The sequence below is a fragment of the Setaria italica genome, chromosome VII (assembly GCF_000263155.2).
Source record: "Setaria italica strain Yugu1 chromosome VII, Setaria_italica_v2.0, whole genome shotgun sequence".
Taxonomy (NCBI): domain Eukaryota; kingdom Viridiplantae; phylum Streptophyta; class Magnoliopsida; order Poales; family Poaceae; genus Setaria; species Setaria italica.
In genome coordinates, this window is record NC_028456.1 from 23,569,675 (window position 1) to 23,585,099 (window position 15,425).

The 15,425-nt window shown below is 43.5% G+C and overlaps 2 protein-coding genes across 18 annotated transcripts; both read right to left on the reverse strand.

The window, feature by feature from the left end:
* Nucleotides 1-1,830: 1,830 nt before the first annotated feature.
* LOC101784381 (protein NRT1/ PTR FAMILY 4.6) lies at nt 1,831-7,838 on the reverse strand. Of its 13 annotated transcripts, none has more exons than XM_022828421.1 (7): nt 7,106-7,838; nt 6,214-6,326; nt 5,356-5,493; nt 5,031-5,248; nt 3,725-4,165; nt 3,512-3,630; nt 1,831-3,394 (listed from the first exon to the last, which is right to left on the reverse strand). In XM_022828421.1, the coding sequence occupies exons 3-7, from the start codon at nt 5,441-5,443 to the stop codon at nt 2,581-2,583; spliced, it is 1,680 nt and encodes a 559-aa protein (XP_022684156.1). In that variant the 5' UTR covers nt 5,444-5,493; nt 6,214-6,326; nt 7,106-7,838; the 3' UTR covers nt 1,831-2,580. The 13 variants fall into 13 exon arrangements, with proteins under 13 accessions (XP_022684156.1, XP_012703363.1, XP_022684153.1 ...); XM_012847909.2 differs by having other exon boundaries at nt 5,356-5,702; nt 6,209-6,326; XM_022828418.1 differs by having other exon boundaries at nt 5,356-5,702; nt 6,425-7,838.
* Nucleotides 7,839-8,865: 1,027 nt separating this feature from the next.
* LOC101752643 (protein NRT1/ PTR FAMILY 4.6) lies at nt 8,866-14,565 on the reverse strand. Of its 5 annotated transcripts, none has more exons than XM_022828738.1 (7): nt 14,284-14,565; nt 12,922-13,002; nt 12,199-12,338; nt 11,845-12,062; nt 10,398-10,844; nt 10,184-10,302; nt 8,866-10,067 (listed from the first exon to the last, which is right to left on the reverse strand). In XM_022828738.1, exons 3-7 carry the CDS (start codon nt 12,284-12,286, stop codon nt 9,257-9,259), a joined length of 1,683 nt encoding a protein of 560 aa, XP_022684473.1. In that variant the 5' UTR covers nt 12,287-12,338; nt 12,922-13,002; nt 14,284-14,565; the 3' UTR covers nt 8,866-9,256. The 5 variants fall into 5 exon arrangements, with proteins under 5 accessions (XP_022684473.1, XP_022684472.1, XP_022684474.1 ...); XM_022828737.1 differs by lacking the exon at nt 14,284-14,565 and adding an exon at nt 13,125-14,242; XM_022828739.1 differs by lacking the exon at nt 14,284-14,565 and having other exon boundaries at nt 11,845-11,996; nt 12,922-14,243.
* Nucleotides 14,566-15,425: the final 860 nt, after the last annotated feature.

Sequence of the window (15,425 nt, forward strand, 5' to 3'; positions counted from 1 at the left end):
CTCATCGACGATGCATAGATCCTGCCTGTAGGCATATTTCTTCGCCCAGTACAGGTAGTTCAACAAGGCAATCAATCCGACAACAGTCACAACCCAGTAGAACAGGTCAAGACGGCTGTTGTTCAATCTTGTACCCTCGAGGCTCCAGCCACCCCTACATGGTGCCCATGCCTAGTGGCCATGTTCGCTGCTTTCACCAGCAAAGTGGCCAGCAACGACGCGAGCCCTATCTGACACCAGAACAATGCTGTGGCGATGGACTTCATGCCCCCTAGGCGCCTCGCCGTTTGAAGAACTCAAGGAGCCCAGGAAACGACGTGACATTTGACACGCCCAGCAGGAAGAACTGAGGCGCGAGCCGAAACATCCAATATTTTGTTGCATGTTTGGTTGCTAGCCACAATTTGTTACAGCAAGAGTGGTAAGTTACAGGAAATGTGGTTAAGAAATTTGAAGCCACACTTTACCATGCTAAAGAGAATCTTGTCACATCTTTTGTCTCCATGGCATATGGAGCTCAAAGAATCTTACCAAAAGTTACCAAAGGTTAGTTGTTCAACCAAACACCTACCAACTTGATCAAACTTGCCTAAAGTTAGATGTGGCAAAGTGGGGGTAAGGAACAAACATCCTCTAAGTACACACAATTTGCATTTCAGCCCCCTATTTTGCTTGGCGGTGATCGTTTCCGTGGCGACGGCCATGGTGGCGGCGGCGACGGAAGGAGCCGGCGTAGGGGCGTGCGCCGCGACGGAGACCTTCCCCTGCAAGTTTACCCTGCTAGCGTCACAACTAAACCGTTGTCTCCTCTTACTCTTCCGAGATGAGATCATCGCATTTCATGGATAGTTTGGCGATGGACACTCAACGGTTTTGAAGGCGGAGACGTCAGGAGCTGCTAGCGGAAGGCGATCTGGATACTCGAAGAAAATAGTTCTGCTGAATTACAGTACACTCTAAGATGGGGATTGAGAATGCCAAAGTCTGTAGAAAAATCACGGTATGGCACAATGGTGCTGTTAACACGGCATGTTTGATGAATGATTTGGTATGAGTTGTGTAATGTTTAATGACTTAAATCTGGTCGCACTCAAGGCTAGGAAGGCTGTCCACGTCCATATCCACATCGCCATAAAAGATTTCAGCCGTCGGATCGAGCACAGACAGCCCAGATCGTCGAAGAGAGGATGTGGATTTTTCAAAAAATACCCTAAACTTTGTCGAAATCGAATTAGCAGTCCAAAGGCCCCAGATTTTTTTAAAAAAATCCTCGAACTTTGTCAAGATCCAACATGCAGGCTAAGGTTGTGGAACATAGGTCTGGTAATTTTTCAAAAAAAACCCCCAAACTTTGTCGAAATCGAACCAGTAGTCCAAAGGCCTCACAGAAAATTTTTCAAAAAATCTCCTAACTTTGTCAAAATCCAACCTGCTGTCTAGATACAGATAGCCCCGATAAACTTTCAAAAAAACTCCGAACATCGTCGGAATCGAACCCGCCATCCAAGACTTCTCACACAATTTTTTTTAAAAAACCTGTACTTTGTTGAAATACAACTCACAGTCCACATACCTCTCTCATACAATTTTCTAAGAAAATCCTCAACCTTTAACGAAATCACCTCGCCGCCCAACCCGCAAGTAATATAAATAAAGATGTAAAAAAAGATAGAGATGCAAACTGATAATTTATTAACTAATAAATTGACTGCCACTTTGCAAAATGAAACAAAAACATAGAAAAATGATAGAGATACAAATTGATAATTTGTTAACTAATAAATCGAATGTTACTTTGGCTTATTTGATGCACCTAGACACTTTGAAACATAGAAAAATGATAAAAATATAAGTTAGCTTTCGTTGGCTTCGTTACAACCAAAGATATCCAATAAAAAAAATTAAATCTAGCAAAAAAAAATACAACATCTTGATACGTGCATGAATTTATTTACAAGATACTTTTCAAAGTCCACTCTTTGATATTGCATAAATAGTGTGCTCCATTTAACCATAAAAATATAAAAGATGGAGGGCTATTTATGCGCGGCAACGTTGCGCGCTGTTCTAGTCAACGGTTTGAATCCCACCCCCCAAAATCCATATGGCCCTCCCGTGGATTGGAGGGGATCACTACGTATCCAAACAAGACCTCCTTGATTCCTTGAAAGAGAAAAGTTTATGAGATGCAACTCCTGTGTCTGGACACCTAAAAGATTGGATGGCTGCATTGGCATTGCTTTGCAGAACATACATTGAAAATCCATTCATTATGCAATATATTCAAGCTGGCACTTCAGCTCTTACCAATCTGACAGATTCGTGTCTCTGAACACCCACTTGCACAATACAAACTATGAAGATCGCCTTCGATAATAAGGATTTCGCAAATGTAAACTACTGGTAAGTATCACGGATGACATCCAATCCAATTAGCTGAATATACAATCAGGCAACAGAGCATGAGATTAGAGAACAGACACTAATCCATGGCGTGGTACACCAGTCACCAGAGCATAGTTATCCTGCCTTTGCTGTTGCTGAACTGAAGGAATATCTGAGTGCGAATCCTGTGATGTTTCAAGGTGAATCCTGATCGACCGGTGGTTCATTTGTGACAACGCGTGGATCGTGCCGGTAGACATACCTCTTGGCCCAGTACATGTAGTTCAAGAAGGCGAGCAATCCGACAACAGCCACAACCCAGTAGAACAGATCAAGACGGCTGTTGTTCAAGCTTGCAGCCTCCAGCCACCCTCCACGGTGCCCATGCCTGGTGGCTCTATTCACTATTTGCACCAGGAAAGTGGCTAGCAATGACGAGAGCCCTAGGACACACCAGAACAAGGCAGCCGCGATTGACTTCATGCCTCGTGGTGCCTCACTGTTGAAGAACTCGAGGAGCCCAGGGAACGATGTCACGTCTGACACACCCAAGAGGAAAAACTGAGGGGTGAGCCAAAATAGGGACATCTGCTCTGCAGCTTCCTTCCTCTTCCTCTCAACAACTGCTGCGATGACTGACGCAAGTATGATGGAGGCGAAGCCTATGCCGACACGCTGCAAATGAGTGATGCCATTGACATAGCCCGTGCGCTTCCGCAAAAACGGCACAAGGAACTGATCATAGATTGGAAGCATTACCATCTGGAATATGGTGGGGATGATGAACAGTGTAGCTGGGGAAACACGGATCTTGCCCAGCCTTGTGTTTGTCATGCCACCTTGCTGCACGGTGAATGTGAAGAGGATAGGGTTTGATACATATCCGATCATGGAGCTGACAAACAGAGGAAGCACACGGAGCACAATCTTAGTCTCCTCCACCTTTGTCGTACTGCAAACTGACCAGGATCCATCTTTCCCACGGTTGATGTAAGCTTTGTCGAGGAATCTGACAAGATGCATGACATAGTTATAGTAGGATATACTAGAAACAAGGTAGTGCTCTCCACTCTTCCTAACCAGTAGACTGCACACAAAATGGTACGTGTTTTTCTCTGAATCTTACTTCAAGCTATTTGTTTCAGGGAGTACTTCAATAGAGCCTGGCTCAGCACTTCTTTCTTGTGCCTCTTCCAGTTTCTCCGGAAACTCAAGTTTCCTGTTTCTGAATGCGACCACAAGAACCTGGTGAGGCAAGATTGCAGCTAATCAATATTCACAACACAGTGCTCAATAATTGAGATAAGATATTATGGTCTAAACTAGTAAGGAGCACAACCTGCAGTATTCGAGTTAGAGGGCTTCCTTCAGGTATTTGGTTGCGGTAGAAAGGGAGACCAACAGCAACCACAAGCAAACCAAGAAGAATTAAAATGGCACACAAGCCAAATCCAATGTCCCACCCCTTGTCATTCTCTAGCCACACTATGAGAATCAGCCCTATAAAACCTCCAAAGGAGATCCCGAAGGTGTACCAATTAAAGAAACTGGATTGCTGGCGCGATTCAGGGGGATCTTCATGGTCAAACTGATCCGCTCCAAGGGATGGCATGCAAGCACGCATACAACCATCACCAAGTGCACTAATATACAATGCGGCGTACAGCAGGGTGGCATTCCAGCCATGGACTTCTTTGCAGTTGCTAGGTTCTGCTTCAATATTGCATGATGGTGGACGGAGTGAAGGAATGTAGGCTTGCAGTGCAAGCAGTCCGTAGCCCTGCACAAGTGTGAGTTTATCACGATAACAAATACAGTGCATAAGGGTGATAACTGATAAAGGGTGTTAACTTGTGCACATTTGCTTAAGGACTGATAAAAAATTACGACTAAAATTTCTCTAAATTCAGGGGCTACTCTTTTTAATGGCTTTCAGAAGCTCCCTGTGCAGCATTAGTATTCAGAAAAATAACAGGAGGATGTTAAATTGTTAATGCAGGCCTTACTTGGCTAAGGTTAAGAAAGGAGATACCAACCTCTCGCTTACACCTGAACACAATCCATTTCTTCTAATATTGAATTAAGTGGGCTTTACAGCAAGATTACTGGAGTAGGCATACTTTATCAATCGAAATGTAACAAAACAGGACATAGTAACACAGAGTTTTACGTATGAGCCGTTCATCTAATATATTTTGAGCCCATCACTGTTTTGGTTATGTAAACTTGTAGTTTATCCCCTCCTAGCCAGACCCCTGAAATCGTTTTACATGTATACCCAACTAGAAGTGAGCTCTGGAAAGGTACTTCAGTCTTCAGCACTTGCGCAAACTTTTCAGTTTACCTTGTGCACACTTTCAACAGTTATCCTCAAAAAAAAAACTTCCAACAGTTTACATCAACATCAGCCAAATCAGATCCCCACAATCATAATTATACTATTCAAAAGCAACTGAATGCAAAAAATTGAATTAATATTGCTAATCAACTCTCTGGAGGTATTCTAGCATAGTTTTTTTTGTTTACTCATCTAATTGACATTTTTAAAAAAAAAAATTAAACCACGTTCTCTACTATCGTTAGTTCACATTTAGCAGTAGCAACAGAACATGAAAAATTCCTGTAGGCGATAGATGATTGAATACCAGAAACTCCAATGGACCAAAGAGAAGTATAGTTCTTGAACGAGTTATGTAAGAGTCAGAGAGGAAAGCCCCTATCAAAGCAAACCCAGCTGTGGCACCAAGGACATTAGTGACTGTAGTTGCAGAGCTCGAAACTCCCATATGCATCGTTCCATGGAGATAAGTGACCATATTCAGCATATTTGGGACATTCACGATGTTTGCCACAACTGTCAGAACTGAGAGGAGGAAAAAAGTGGGGATGAAGTTTGAAATTAAGAAACATTCATCCAGGAAACATGCCAGGGAAGATGGATGCAACAAGGAATTGCATATAGATACTTACAATATATAAACCATGCTGCCCTGACTCCTCCGTGCACCCCTCTATTGATGGGGTTTCCTCTCCAGTCCACAAAGCCTCTAATTGCCATGGTACTTATATCAAGATTTTGCCTTCTCCCTCTTCACTACTGGCTGCCTGCTGAGTCCCTCATATACGAGACGGGTATAAATAAACTGATGGGCATTCAAATCAAGAGGTGATACTGTGATAGCAACAACTTGGTCAAGCAAAATGTTTTCTTTTTCTTGCCTGTTTCATTCCATTCCTATCACAATCCCTGATAGTTGACTTCTACAACACGTCCTACTTGCTGCTGACTGAAATTTGGACACTACAACACATTCACACTACAGTGGAAAAAACAGGACATGTACAACGTGAGAGCTTGGAAAGTAATAATATATAGGAGGAATTGTATTCATCATGCCATCATTCTGAGTGCCATATTTTGTCACTTGACTGCGAAAGTGATAATTCGTTGATTGTTTTTAGTAACAGTCATCTGAAAAGCTGACTTCCTCTGGAAAATAGTGCAGCTTATGAACACAAAACACTATAATCTGAAAGTGACATCATAACTATTTATATGATAAGAATAACAAAATAAATTACTTGCTGGTTCTCTAGAACATATTCTTTTAGCTTTTAAAAGATAAAACCTAGAAAATAACTGATCATGGATCAACATAATTACCAGATGTTGACACACTAGCAGCAATAAGAAAATGAAGTCAAATGCAACCATCATCATAAATGAGAAGATTAGTCTTGAAAGCAAGATAATTTGTTAGCCATCTGCTGAATCAATCTTGCCAGACAAAAAAAAAGCGGAATACATCCTTGGTATGGCTACCTTACATCATAATCACCATGTGGAGTCCTTCACATATTGATTTCATGTAAAGATTATGGTATTATGCTGATATCTGGTTTGGTGGCGCAATGAACCAGCATTCACTTCAGGAATATATCTGAAAGTGATGTGAGGGAAATGAAAGCAAATCAGAAAGGGTTACAATTAGGAAAAACTTATTCAGTTTTCTATCATTTAAGTACAAAGTGAAATCACCTTTGCAATTTCTAAGCGACCTCAGGGTCATCAATATGGAGGTAGTAAGAACTAAGAAGGAAGGTGTTCTTACAGGTATACCAGCTTGCCAACATAAGTAGTAAAAAGAAATCCACGAATAGAAAATTATCCAAAGGCAGAAAACAAAGTGGGTTTCATCACAGCTGCTGCTGCTGTCACCATCACCTCCTTACCATAATTGATGACATAGTTGGATACGCTCAGAAGTCAGAACACATATATTTAAGAGAAGCAGTCACTGTTGACTAATAAGCTGCCCATATTACGAGTTGGACAAAATATCTGCAGTTTTCGCAGATCCAATATGTGTACTATCTGATTTTCGTGTGCACTGACATGCCAAGGACAAGCATCCCAAGAATACTAGCTACCACCTGGACTTGGGTAATTGGGTTACATTGCAGACCATAAACCATCAATTTTCAGAATTATCTTACACTAGAGAAACTAGGATGTTTCCAGGGACATCGGGTATTTCACAGTATAGTACCTAACAGATACAATTCACACTACAGTATAACGAAGACACCTATTATCCAAATTTGCAGAATTTATGCTAGGGTTTGCATTTCATTATCCTCTGCAGACATTGGAGGGAAAACCCAGATGAAATTGATCTACTGATTGAGAAATACAGTACACAATGAGATGTCTGCATACTTGATACTTCCATTCTCAGCGCAGGTGGGCAGGGAGTGAAGGGAGTGGCCGGGAGCAGCATCTCCAGCGGCGGCGGCCGACCACTCCCCGTTCGTGAAGCGGATGCCGGCGCTCCGGATTTGTGGGAGCACGGCCCTCGCCGGAGTCCATCTGGTATGGCTCCTTTACAGAGCGACGCACAGAGGTGGAGGCGGACCAGCGCCGCAATAACGGCATTGTGGAAACGCGCGTGGAGTTCACGGTGGCTACGCCGGGGGTGCGCCGACGCGAGCGGCGTGGGCGCGCCTGAGCGTCGGCGGCCACGGAAATCAGTTCCTAGTTTTTACACATCAGCCCCTTAATCGCGATCCAACATTTTACATTTAACCCCTGTTATATACGAATAGCTCCTAATTTGGATCGTGATTAATAATCGCGATCCAACATTTTTCACATAAAACCCTATTTTGGATCGCGATTAACAATTGCGATCCAATATTTTTTATATAACCCCCTCGTTTTGGGTCGCGTTCAGAACTTCCGACCGGTAGCGTTCGACGGCCATGGCAGCCACCGCGGCGGAGAAGGGGGCGCTCGACAAGACTCCACGCGGAGTGCCCGCCACCACCACCACCTTCTTCTTCCACCTCCGGCCTCCGTGGCCGCCGGTGACCCATCGCTGCGAACCCGTACTGCTGTTTCGTGTTCCTCCTCTTCCTCCGATCCAGACCACCGGCGTCGTAGCCGGTTTGGCCGCCTGCGACACCGACGTCGGAGGCACCGACGACTCCTTCCGGACGGCGGCTGCACGAATTACAGCCTGTAATCTCGAATGCGATGGCTCTGTCTCTGTCTCGCCTCTGAAGTCTGACCAAGGCCCAGTTACCCAATCACGAATCTTCATTTGGGGAGTCTATTATAGCGCCGCCGGCCCATTTGGGGAGTCTACCACTTGATATCCTTTTCATTTCTGCAAGTGTTGATTAGTAGAAGGGTTTGAAGAAGTGATCACTTGATGTTGACGGGACGGCACATTTATTTATGCATTTCAAAATAGCGATTGCTGCATTTCACTGTATGGATTGATTGGATAGACGGGCTGCCAAACTGCTGCTGATCGATGGAGATCGAAGATATTTCTCGGTTACATTATATCATTACAATCATCTAGCATCCTTAGACAAAGTACACAAAGATCATCAAAACTCATCATGATTCCGTGATCTTTGTTCTTTATTGCGACCGACCTACTGAATGCTGTTTGGCGGCTCATTTTCTGACGAACTGTCGCCAGAATCTGAGAGTATCGATGTGTTGCTGCTTCCTGGCGGCTGGCATATCTCCTGCCCCAGAAAGTGTTTGAGGCTCAGTGCCACCAGCTCGTAGGCTTGCAGCTTCATTAAGAAGCGATCAAAGGCTGAATGGAGCCGCAAGCTGTCCAGTCCAGCCAGAAAAGAACTGCACTGCTGGTGTCATCGGCTTTGAACTCGCCTCGTTTCTTGATGAACCCAATCTGTTTCAGGCGTAGCCCTGATCTGGCACTGTGCTTCAATTTCATCTGGTGTCTTCCCTTTTGCAGGTCTGGTGTCGCAATTCTCTTCTTTTCATTTTGCAGTGAATGGCAGAGCTTCTGCCGTTATTTACAAAAACAAAATAAAGGAAGAACCTAATCAGCCCACCGAAGGATGCTGTGTCCATGGATGCTGTCCTTTGTCATGATGCTTAGCAGGAAGAACCAGATCACCAGCCAAGAAATGGACATGCGGCACACCAGTGCCTGATGATATGAGCCATGATGTTCATAGACAATTCATTTCATGGTGAACCACTGCCAGTGATGATACATACATAGCCAAGCTGGCAGGGTTATACAGACTTGGCATATTTGTTACATTTTTCTATTACAAACTTCGCCATGGAGAACCACCCAGACCTAGTTACATTTATCTATGATGACAAACTGTGGCGATAGCCTTTGAAGTGACCATTTCATAAACGTCACAATTACCGTTAAGTATCGTGGATGAAATACAACAAACAATATAGATACAATCAGACATCAGTATGTGATACGGTACAGGATTGAGGCACTGCTTTGCAGCTCATAAGTGGCACTGGGAACCAGAGGGCGCTTTGCCTTTCTGAAGTAAAGGACAGTTCGAGTGCAGCAGTTTAAGGTGAATCTTGATCGGCTGATGGCTCATCCACGACGAGTGGATCCTGCCGGTAGACATATTTCTTCGCCCAGTACAGGTAGTTAAGGAAGCCAAGAAATCCGACAACAGTTACAACCCAGTAGAACAGGTCAAGACGGCTGTTGTTCAAGCTTGTACCCTCTAGCCATCCTCCATGGTGCCCATGCCCCGTGGCGCTGTTCACCCCTTGCACCAGGAAGGTGGCCAGCAACGACGCGAGCCCTACCTCACACCAGAACAATGCTGTGGCGATGGACTTCATGCCCCGAGGCGCCTCACTGTTGAAGAACTCAAGGAGCCCAGGAAATGACGTGACATCCGACACGCCCAGCAGGAAGAACTGAGGCGCGAGCCAGAACAGGGACATCTCCACTGCAGCTTCTTTTCTCTTTCTCTCAACAACTGCTGCAAAAGCTGATGCAAGTATCATGGAGGCAAAGCCTATTCCAATGCGCTGCAAATGAGTGATGCCACTGGCATAGCCCGTGCGCCTGCGCAAGAATGGCACTATGAACTGGTCATAGATGGCGAGCATTACCATCTGGAATGTGGTGGGGATGATAAAGAGTGTCGCGGGGGAGATATGGATCTTGCCGAGCCGTGTGTTTGTCATGCCACCTTGCTGAACGGTGAATGTTAAGATGATAGGGTTCGATACGTATCCAATCATGGAGCTGACAAACAGAGGAAGCATACGGAACACAATCTTTGTCTCCTCCACCTTTGTCACACTGCAAAGTGACCAGGCTCCTTCTTTGCCATGGTTAATGCAAGCTTTATCGAGGAATCTAGCAAGATGCATGGAATAGTTTATAATAGACAATACCAGCAACAAGGCAATGCTTCCTATAACTAGTAATCTGCAATGAAAATTGAAAACTGTATGTGCTCATCCAAATCTTACTTGACGATATTTGTTTGGGGGAGTACTTTAGCAGAGCCTCGTTCAGCACTGCTTCCCCGTGCTTCTTCCAGCTCCTCAGGCAGTTCAAACCTCCTGTTTCTGAATGCAACCACAAGAACCTGGTAGAGGCAAGATCATAGCTAATGAACATTTAGAACACACTTGCTGATTATTAAGGTGACATTTTCTCTTTCAAGAAAGGAAGGAGCACGACCTGCAGGATTCGAGTTAGAGGGCTTCCCTCAGGTACTTGGTTGCGGTAGAAAGGAAGACCAGCCGCAAATACAAGCAATCCAAGAAGAATTAGGATGGCACAGAAGCCAAGTCCAATGTCCCACCCCTTGTAGTTCTGAAGCCACACAATGAAAATTAGCCCCACAAAACCTCCAAAGGAGATCCCAAATGTGTACCAGTTAAAGAAGCTGGACTGCTGGTGGGATTCAGAGGGGTCTTCATGGTCAAACTGATCTGCTCCGAGGGATGGCAAGCAAGCACGTATGCAACCTTCTCCAAATGCACTGATATACAAGGCTGCATAAAATAGTGTAGCGTTCCAACCATGGACCTCTTTGCAGTCACTCAGTTCAATGTTGCAAGGTGGTGGATGGAGTGACGGAATGTAGGCTTGCAGTGCAAGCAATCCATAGCCCTGCACTAGTGCATGTTTATTCATGAATAATACATACATAGTTTCAAAGAAAAGGCTCGTAAAATAACTTTTACCCAGTGCAGGTTTCATCAAGAACAAATCCCACATCATAAACTTGAACCTTGTAGAATTTGGGACTATTACTACTCTTTTGATGACTTTTCAAAGCTGGCAGAGAATATTTGTAGCAAAATTTACAGTATAAACCAGTTAAAATGTTTGGAATATACCTAGAGTACTAGCTTTGGATGGAAGCACGTGAAATCAGCAATGCACATGACAGAAGCCCAGAACCATGACCTAGGATATCCGTCCTCTTTTACTACTAAAATATTGTCCAGATCAGATCCTAACACGCCTATTGTGCCAAAATAAGAGTCACTCATGCAAAATTGAACAATTTGTTGGCCACTAATCTTCTATGCCAAGTGGCGATTGAGGTGTTTCATAAAAGCAGAGGGCGATCTGTGACTGCGAGGAGGATTAGCTGATGATTTTGGGCATAGAAAAGATTGTGTTGGATGTCAGTTTCTTGAATCTCATTAACATGTCAGACTTTGTTCTGGTAGTTTGTTGCAGATGCAGCAGGGTACGACTATGCAATGTTCAATTGTTTTCCTTCCTTTCTTTGCTGGTATCAACTAGCTGTAACATTTGGTGGCTTCTATTAATAGAAATTGAGAATACCTTTCTCAAGTAAAAAAAACTTCACGCAAAATTTAAAGTAATTCAGGTAGCCATTTTTTCCCCGAACATGCAGGAGAGCTGCGTGTCATTATATTAAGAAGAAAAAAGGGGTAAGAACATTAGCGCCTTTTGACTTAATTATGCATTGCAGGTAGCCAATTTTACCATTAGTCTTAGGATACTGATGTTCTTTTTTTCACTTCTCTAATTGAAACTATCACTGTGATCTCTACTATCGAAAGGTCCACATCTAGTAAAAGCAACAGAACATGCAAAATATCTTTTCTAGGCTGTAGCTAGTTGGAAAGACCAGGAAAAGAATTACCAGAAACTCCAATGGACCAAACAGAAGTATAGTCCTAGAACGAGTGATGTACGAGTCTGAGAGGAAAGCTCCTATCAAAGCAAATCCAGATGTGGCGCCAACAAGATTAGTGACTGTAGTTGCAGAGCCTGATACTCCCATATGCATTGTTCCTTGGAGATAGATGACCGAATTCAGCAAAAATGGGATATTAACCATGCTTGTTACAAAAGTCAGGACTGCAAGGGGAAAAAGGTGGAGGAGAGGAAGTTTGAAAATAAGAATACATCTCATCCAGGACGCATGCTTGCAAATGACTAAACACGTAATTCAGGATGATAGATCATACAAGGAACTTAGTGTGTAGAGACTTACAGTACATAAACCATGCTGCCCTGACCCCTCCATGCACCTCTTTCTTGATGAGGCTTCCTCTCCAGTCCACAAAACCTCCAACTGCCATGGTACTACAGAAAAGTTTCTTCTCCCTCGACTACTGTCTGCCCAATGCATCCCTTGAAAACAAAAGGGGTATAAGTAAACAGATGGTCCAGATATTAAAATTCAAAGTGGGTTGGTGATGAATGGGTTGGTGATGAATCAAAGATTCGGCCTATTTTATGCCATTGCTACTCAAGCCTGTATACTACCAACTACCAACGCTAAAGTTGACTTCCATTGCTCATATTTCCTGCTAACTGAAATTTAGGCACTACAACAGGCACAACTAATAACAAAAAAATAACCAGGGGCGTGTCAAATGGGAAATGTCTGTAAGTAAAAACGAAAAGAAAAGAAAAGAAAAGAAAAGGACACAAGCTTTGCTACAGCATGCCATCATTCTGAGTGTGATATTTGTAATTCAAATGTCAATAACTAATTATTTGAGCATCTTTAGAAAACCAAGTTCCTCTGCATAGCAGTGCAGCCGTGCAGGTTAACTATGAACAGGAAATGCTTACATCTGAAAGCAGCAGGATATATAGGTATATTAGAATCAAAGTCTAATAGAGAAACAGGTCGTCCTAGGTCCCCCAAATCATATTGTTTTAGAAGATGGAAACCTAATAATAGTTAGTCATGGATAAGCACAATTACCAGATGTGCCCGAAAGACATGATAGCAGTAATAAGGAAAAAAGGCACAGCAACCATCTCGCCATACCTGAGCACATAAGTCCTGAAATCAAGCCAGCAAAAACATAAACTATACAAAATCTTTTCTCAACACTTTTTTTCTCAAACACGCAGGAGAGCTGCATATCATTATATTAAGAAGGAAAAGGGGTAAGAATCCCTTACAACAAACACCCACACACACTCAGGTTTTTAGCTACATGCATATTTTCTCAACACTGAGCCAGCATAAATGAGCCAGCATAAATGAGCTTCATGGTGATGGCATGGAGTTGGTTCAAATATGGCTTTCTGGTAAGGTGGAGTTGGTTCAAATATGGCTTTCTGGTAAGGTGATGGTGTCCTTATCCCATAACTATGCACATAATTCGGGAAAGATAGATTAATAGGAACACACAGAGACTTATAGTATATAAGGCATAATGCTCTGACTCCGATATACAAATCTTAGATGGGATCTCCATCTACAGAGCCTCTAATTGACATGGTAATGCTGGAAAGTTTGTCTTCTTCCTCTTGAATCTTGATTACTGCTAGTCCATTTCATCTCTTGCAAACAAGAGTGATATAAAGCTATAAATAAGCAGATGGACATTCAAATTCAAAGGGGTGATACCATCAACATGATCAATAAAAGATTCTGCCCTATTTTATGCAATTGATATTGCAAGCCCCATAGATACCAACTACCATCTCAAAGTTGATTTCTCACCTACTCCCTGTTGACTGAAATTTGGATACTACAGCAAGTAATCACACTAAAACAAACATTCATCACCATCAAGGGAGAAAACTCAGGAATATTTACAACGAGAGAAGTCTGCAAGTACTACAATAAGCGGATATTGCTTCCCACATGCCAAGATACTGAATTTGATGTTTTGTAATTAAATCATCAATTTACTGATTGTTCTGAGCAACTATAACTTATGCACAGGAGTCAGGAGATGCTGATGTCTGAAAGCAAGATAACAAACATATACGAAAGTACGACAGAAAAGAGAATTGATGCCCCAGAACATATTGTTCTAAAAGACAGCCTAGCAACGGACAAGAACAAATGCAAGTTGTGCCAGAAAGGAACAACACCAGCAATCAGAAAGCAGATTTTAGTTCAAGTATCGTCATTACTAATGCCAGAGTACACAAGTCTCGGGATGCAAGATCAGTTGTTGGCTTGCTGCTGATTAAATCCTCTGCCAGAAAAATAGTCTATGAACAGATTCAGGCTCCCGGCTTGCATGTAATTATCCTCTTCAGTTATTGCATACACACTGGAGGAATAAATCAAATGAAATTGATCTACAGATCGAGAAATACATACATATTTTGGATAAAGTGCAAGCAGGCAAAGGGGTGGCAGGGGTGGAAGGAATGGCCAGGAGCAGCGTCTCCAGTGCGGTGGACGGCCACCGCCATTCCCGACGGAGGAACCCGAAGCTGATGCCATGCCGGCTCTTGGCTACCACGGCCATCACGGACGCTCTTCTGGTAAGGCTGAATAGAGCCGCGCGCGTGCCAGGAAGGGTATCAGCGCGAGGTGGAGTCGCGGACCAGCGTATGGCATCCAGAATTTCTGCAGTTCTTGCTGCTCAAGAGTCAAGACGAAACTAGAAAAAGAAAAGGATCAGGGAGTGATGTGCTCAGTTTCAGAATGAGCTGCTTGTGACCTATTTTGTAATGGTGGGGGCCACGCCACCGTAGTCCACGAGCGCCGCGTCGCCGTTCGGCGAGCTGTCCTTCTAGCCACGCTTGATTATAATCTAAATGAAGATTTTCTCGCTTCTCACTTTTCGTTTCTCTTAGTTCAAAACGTTGGAGCAGCTTACCACATAAGCAAGAATCGGTGGAAATAAGCAAAACGTTTGGCGGGATTCTCGCTTATTTCCACCGATAAGCCGCTTATAGCGGATACAAATGGGACCGTAGTCGATTGGTGGCTTCTACGCGCCCTCCCGTGCCTGCGCACCGTGCGCTCTCGACGCGTCGGCGCGTCCATCCGCCTCGGCATTTCCGAAGCAGCTCGGACCGTAAGCGGAGGGAGCGTGGGGGAATCCGGAGGAGAATTCTGAGCTCGCGGATTTGACGGAGGGCGGGCGCGGGATGAACCGCGGCGACCGCCGACGGTTGCAATTGCAATGCAGCCGACCTGGATAATTTTTTTTTCCGTAAATACGCAGGAGAGCTGCGTACATTTGTATTAAGAAAACTAGTCCATCAACCCGTGTTCCCGCACGGGCTAATATTTTTAAAAGCTATTGTATAGAAAAATTATTTAAAAATTAAACTCTTAGCTAATTAAAATTGTTTACCTACTACTCTCTTATTTTTCCAATACTTCAACATAATAATTATATAGATATGTACCTATCTTTGTCCAGTTGTGATTGCTTTTTAATCAATAATTACTCTGTATTTTTTCATCCATATTCATACTTTTTCCATTTTGTATCACACCTCCAATCC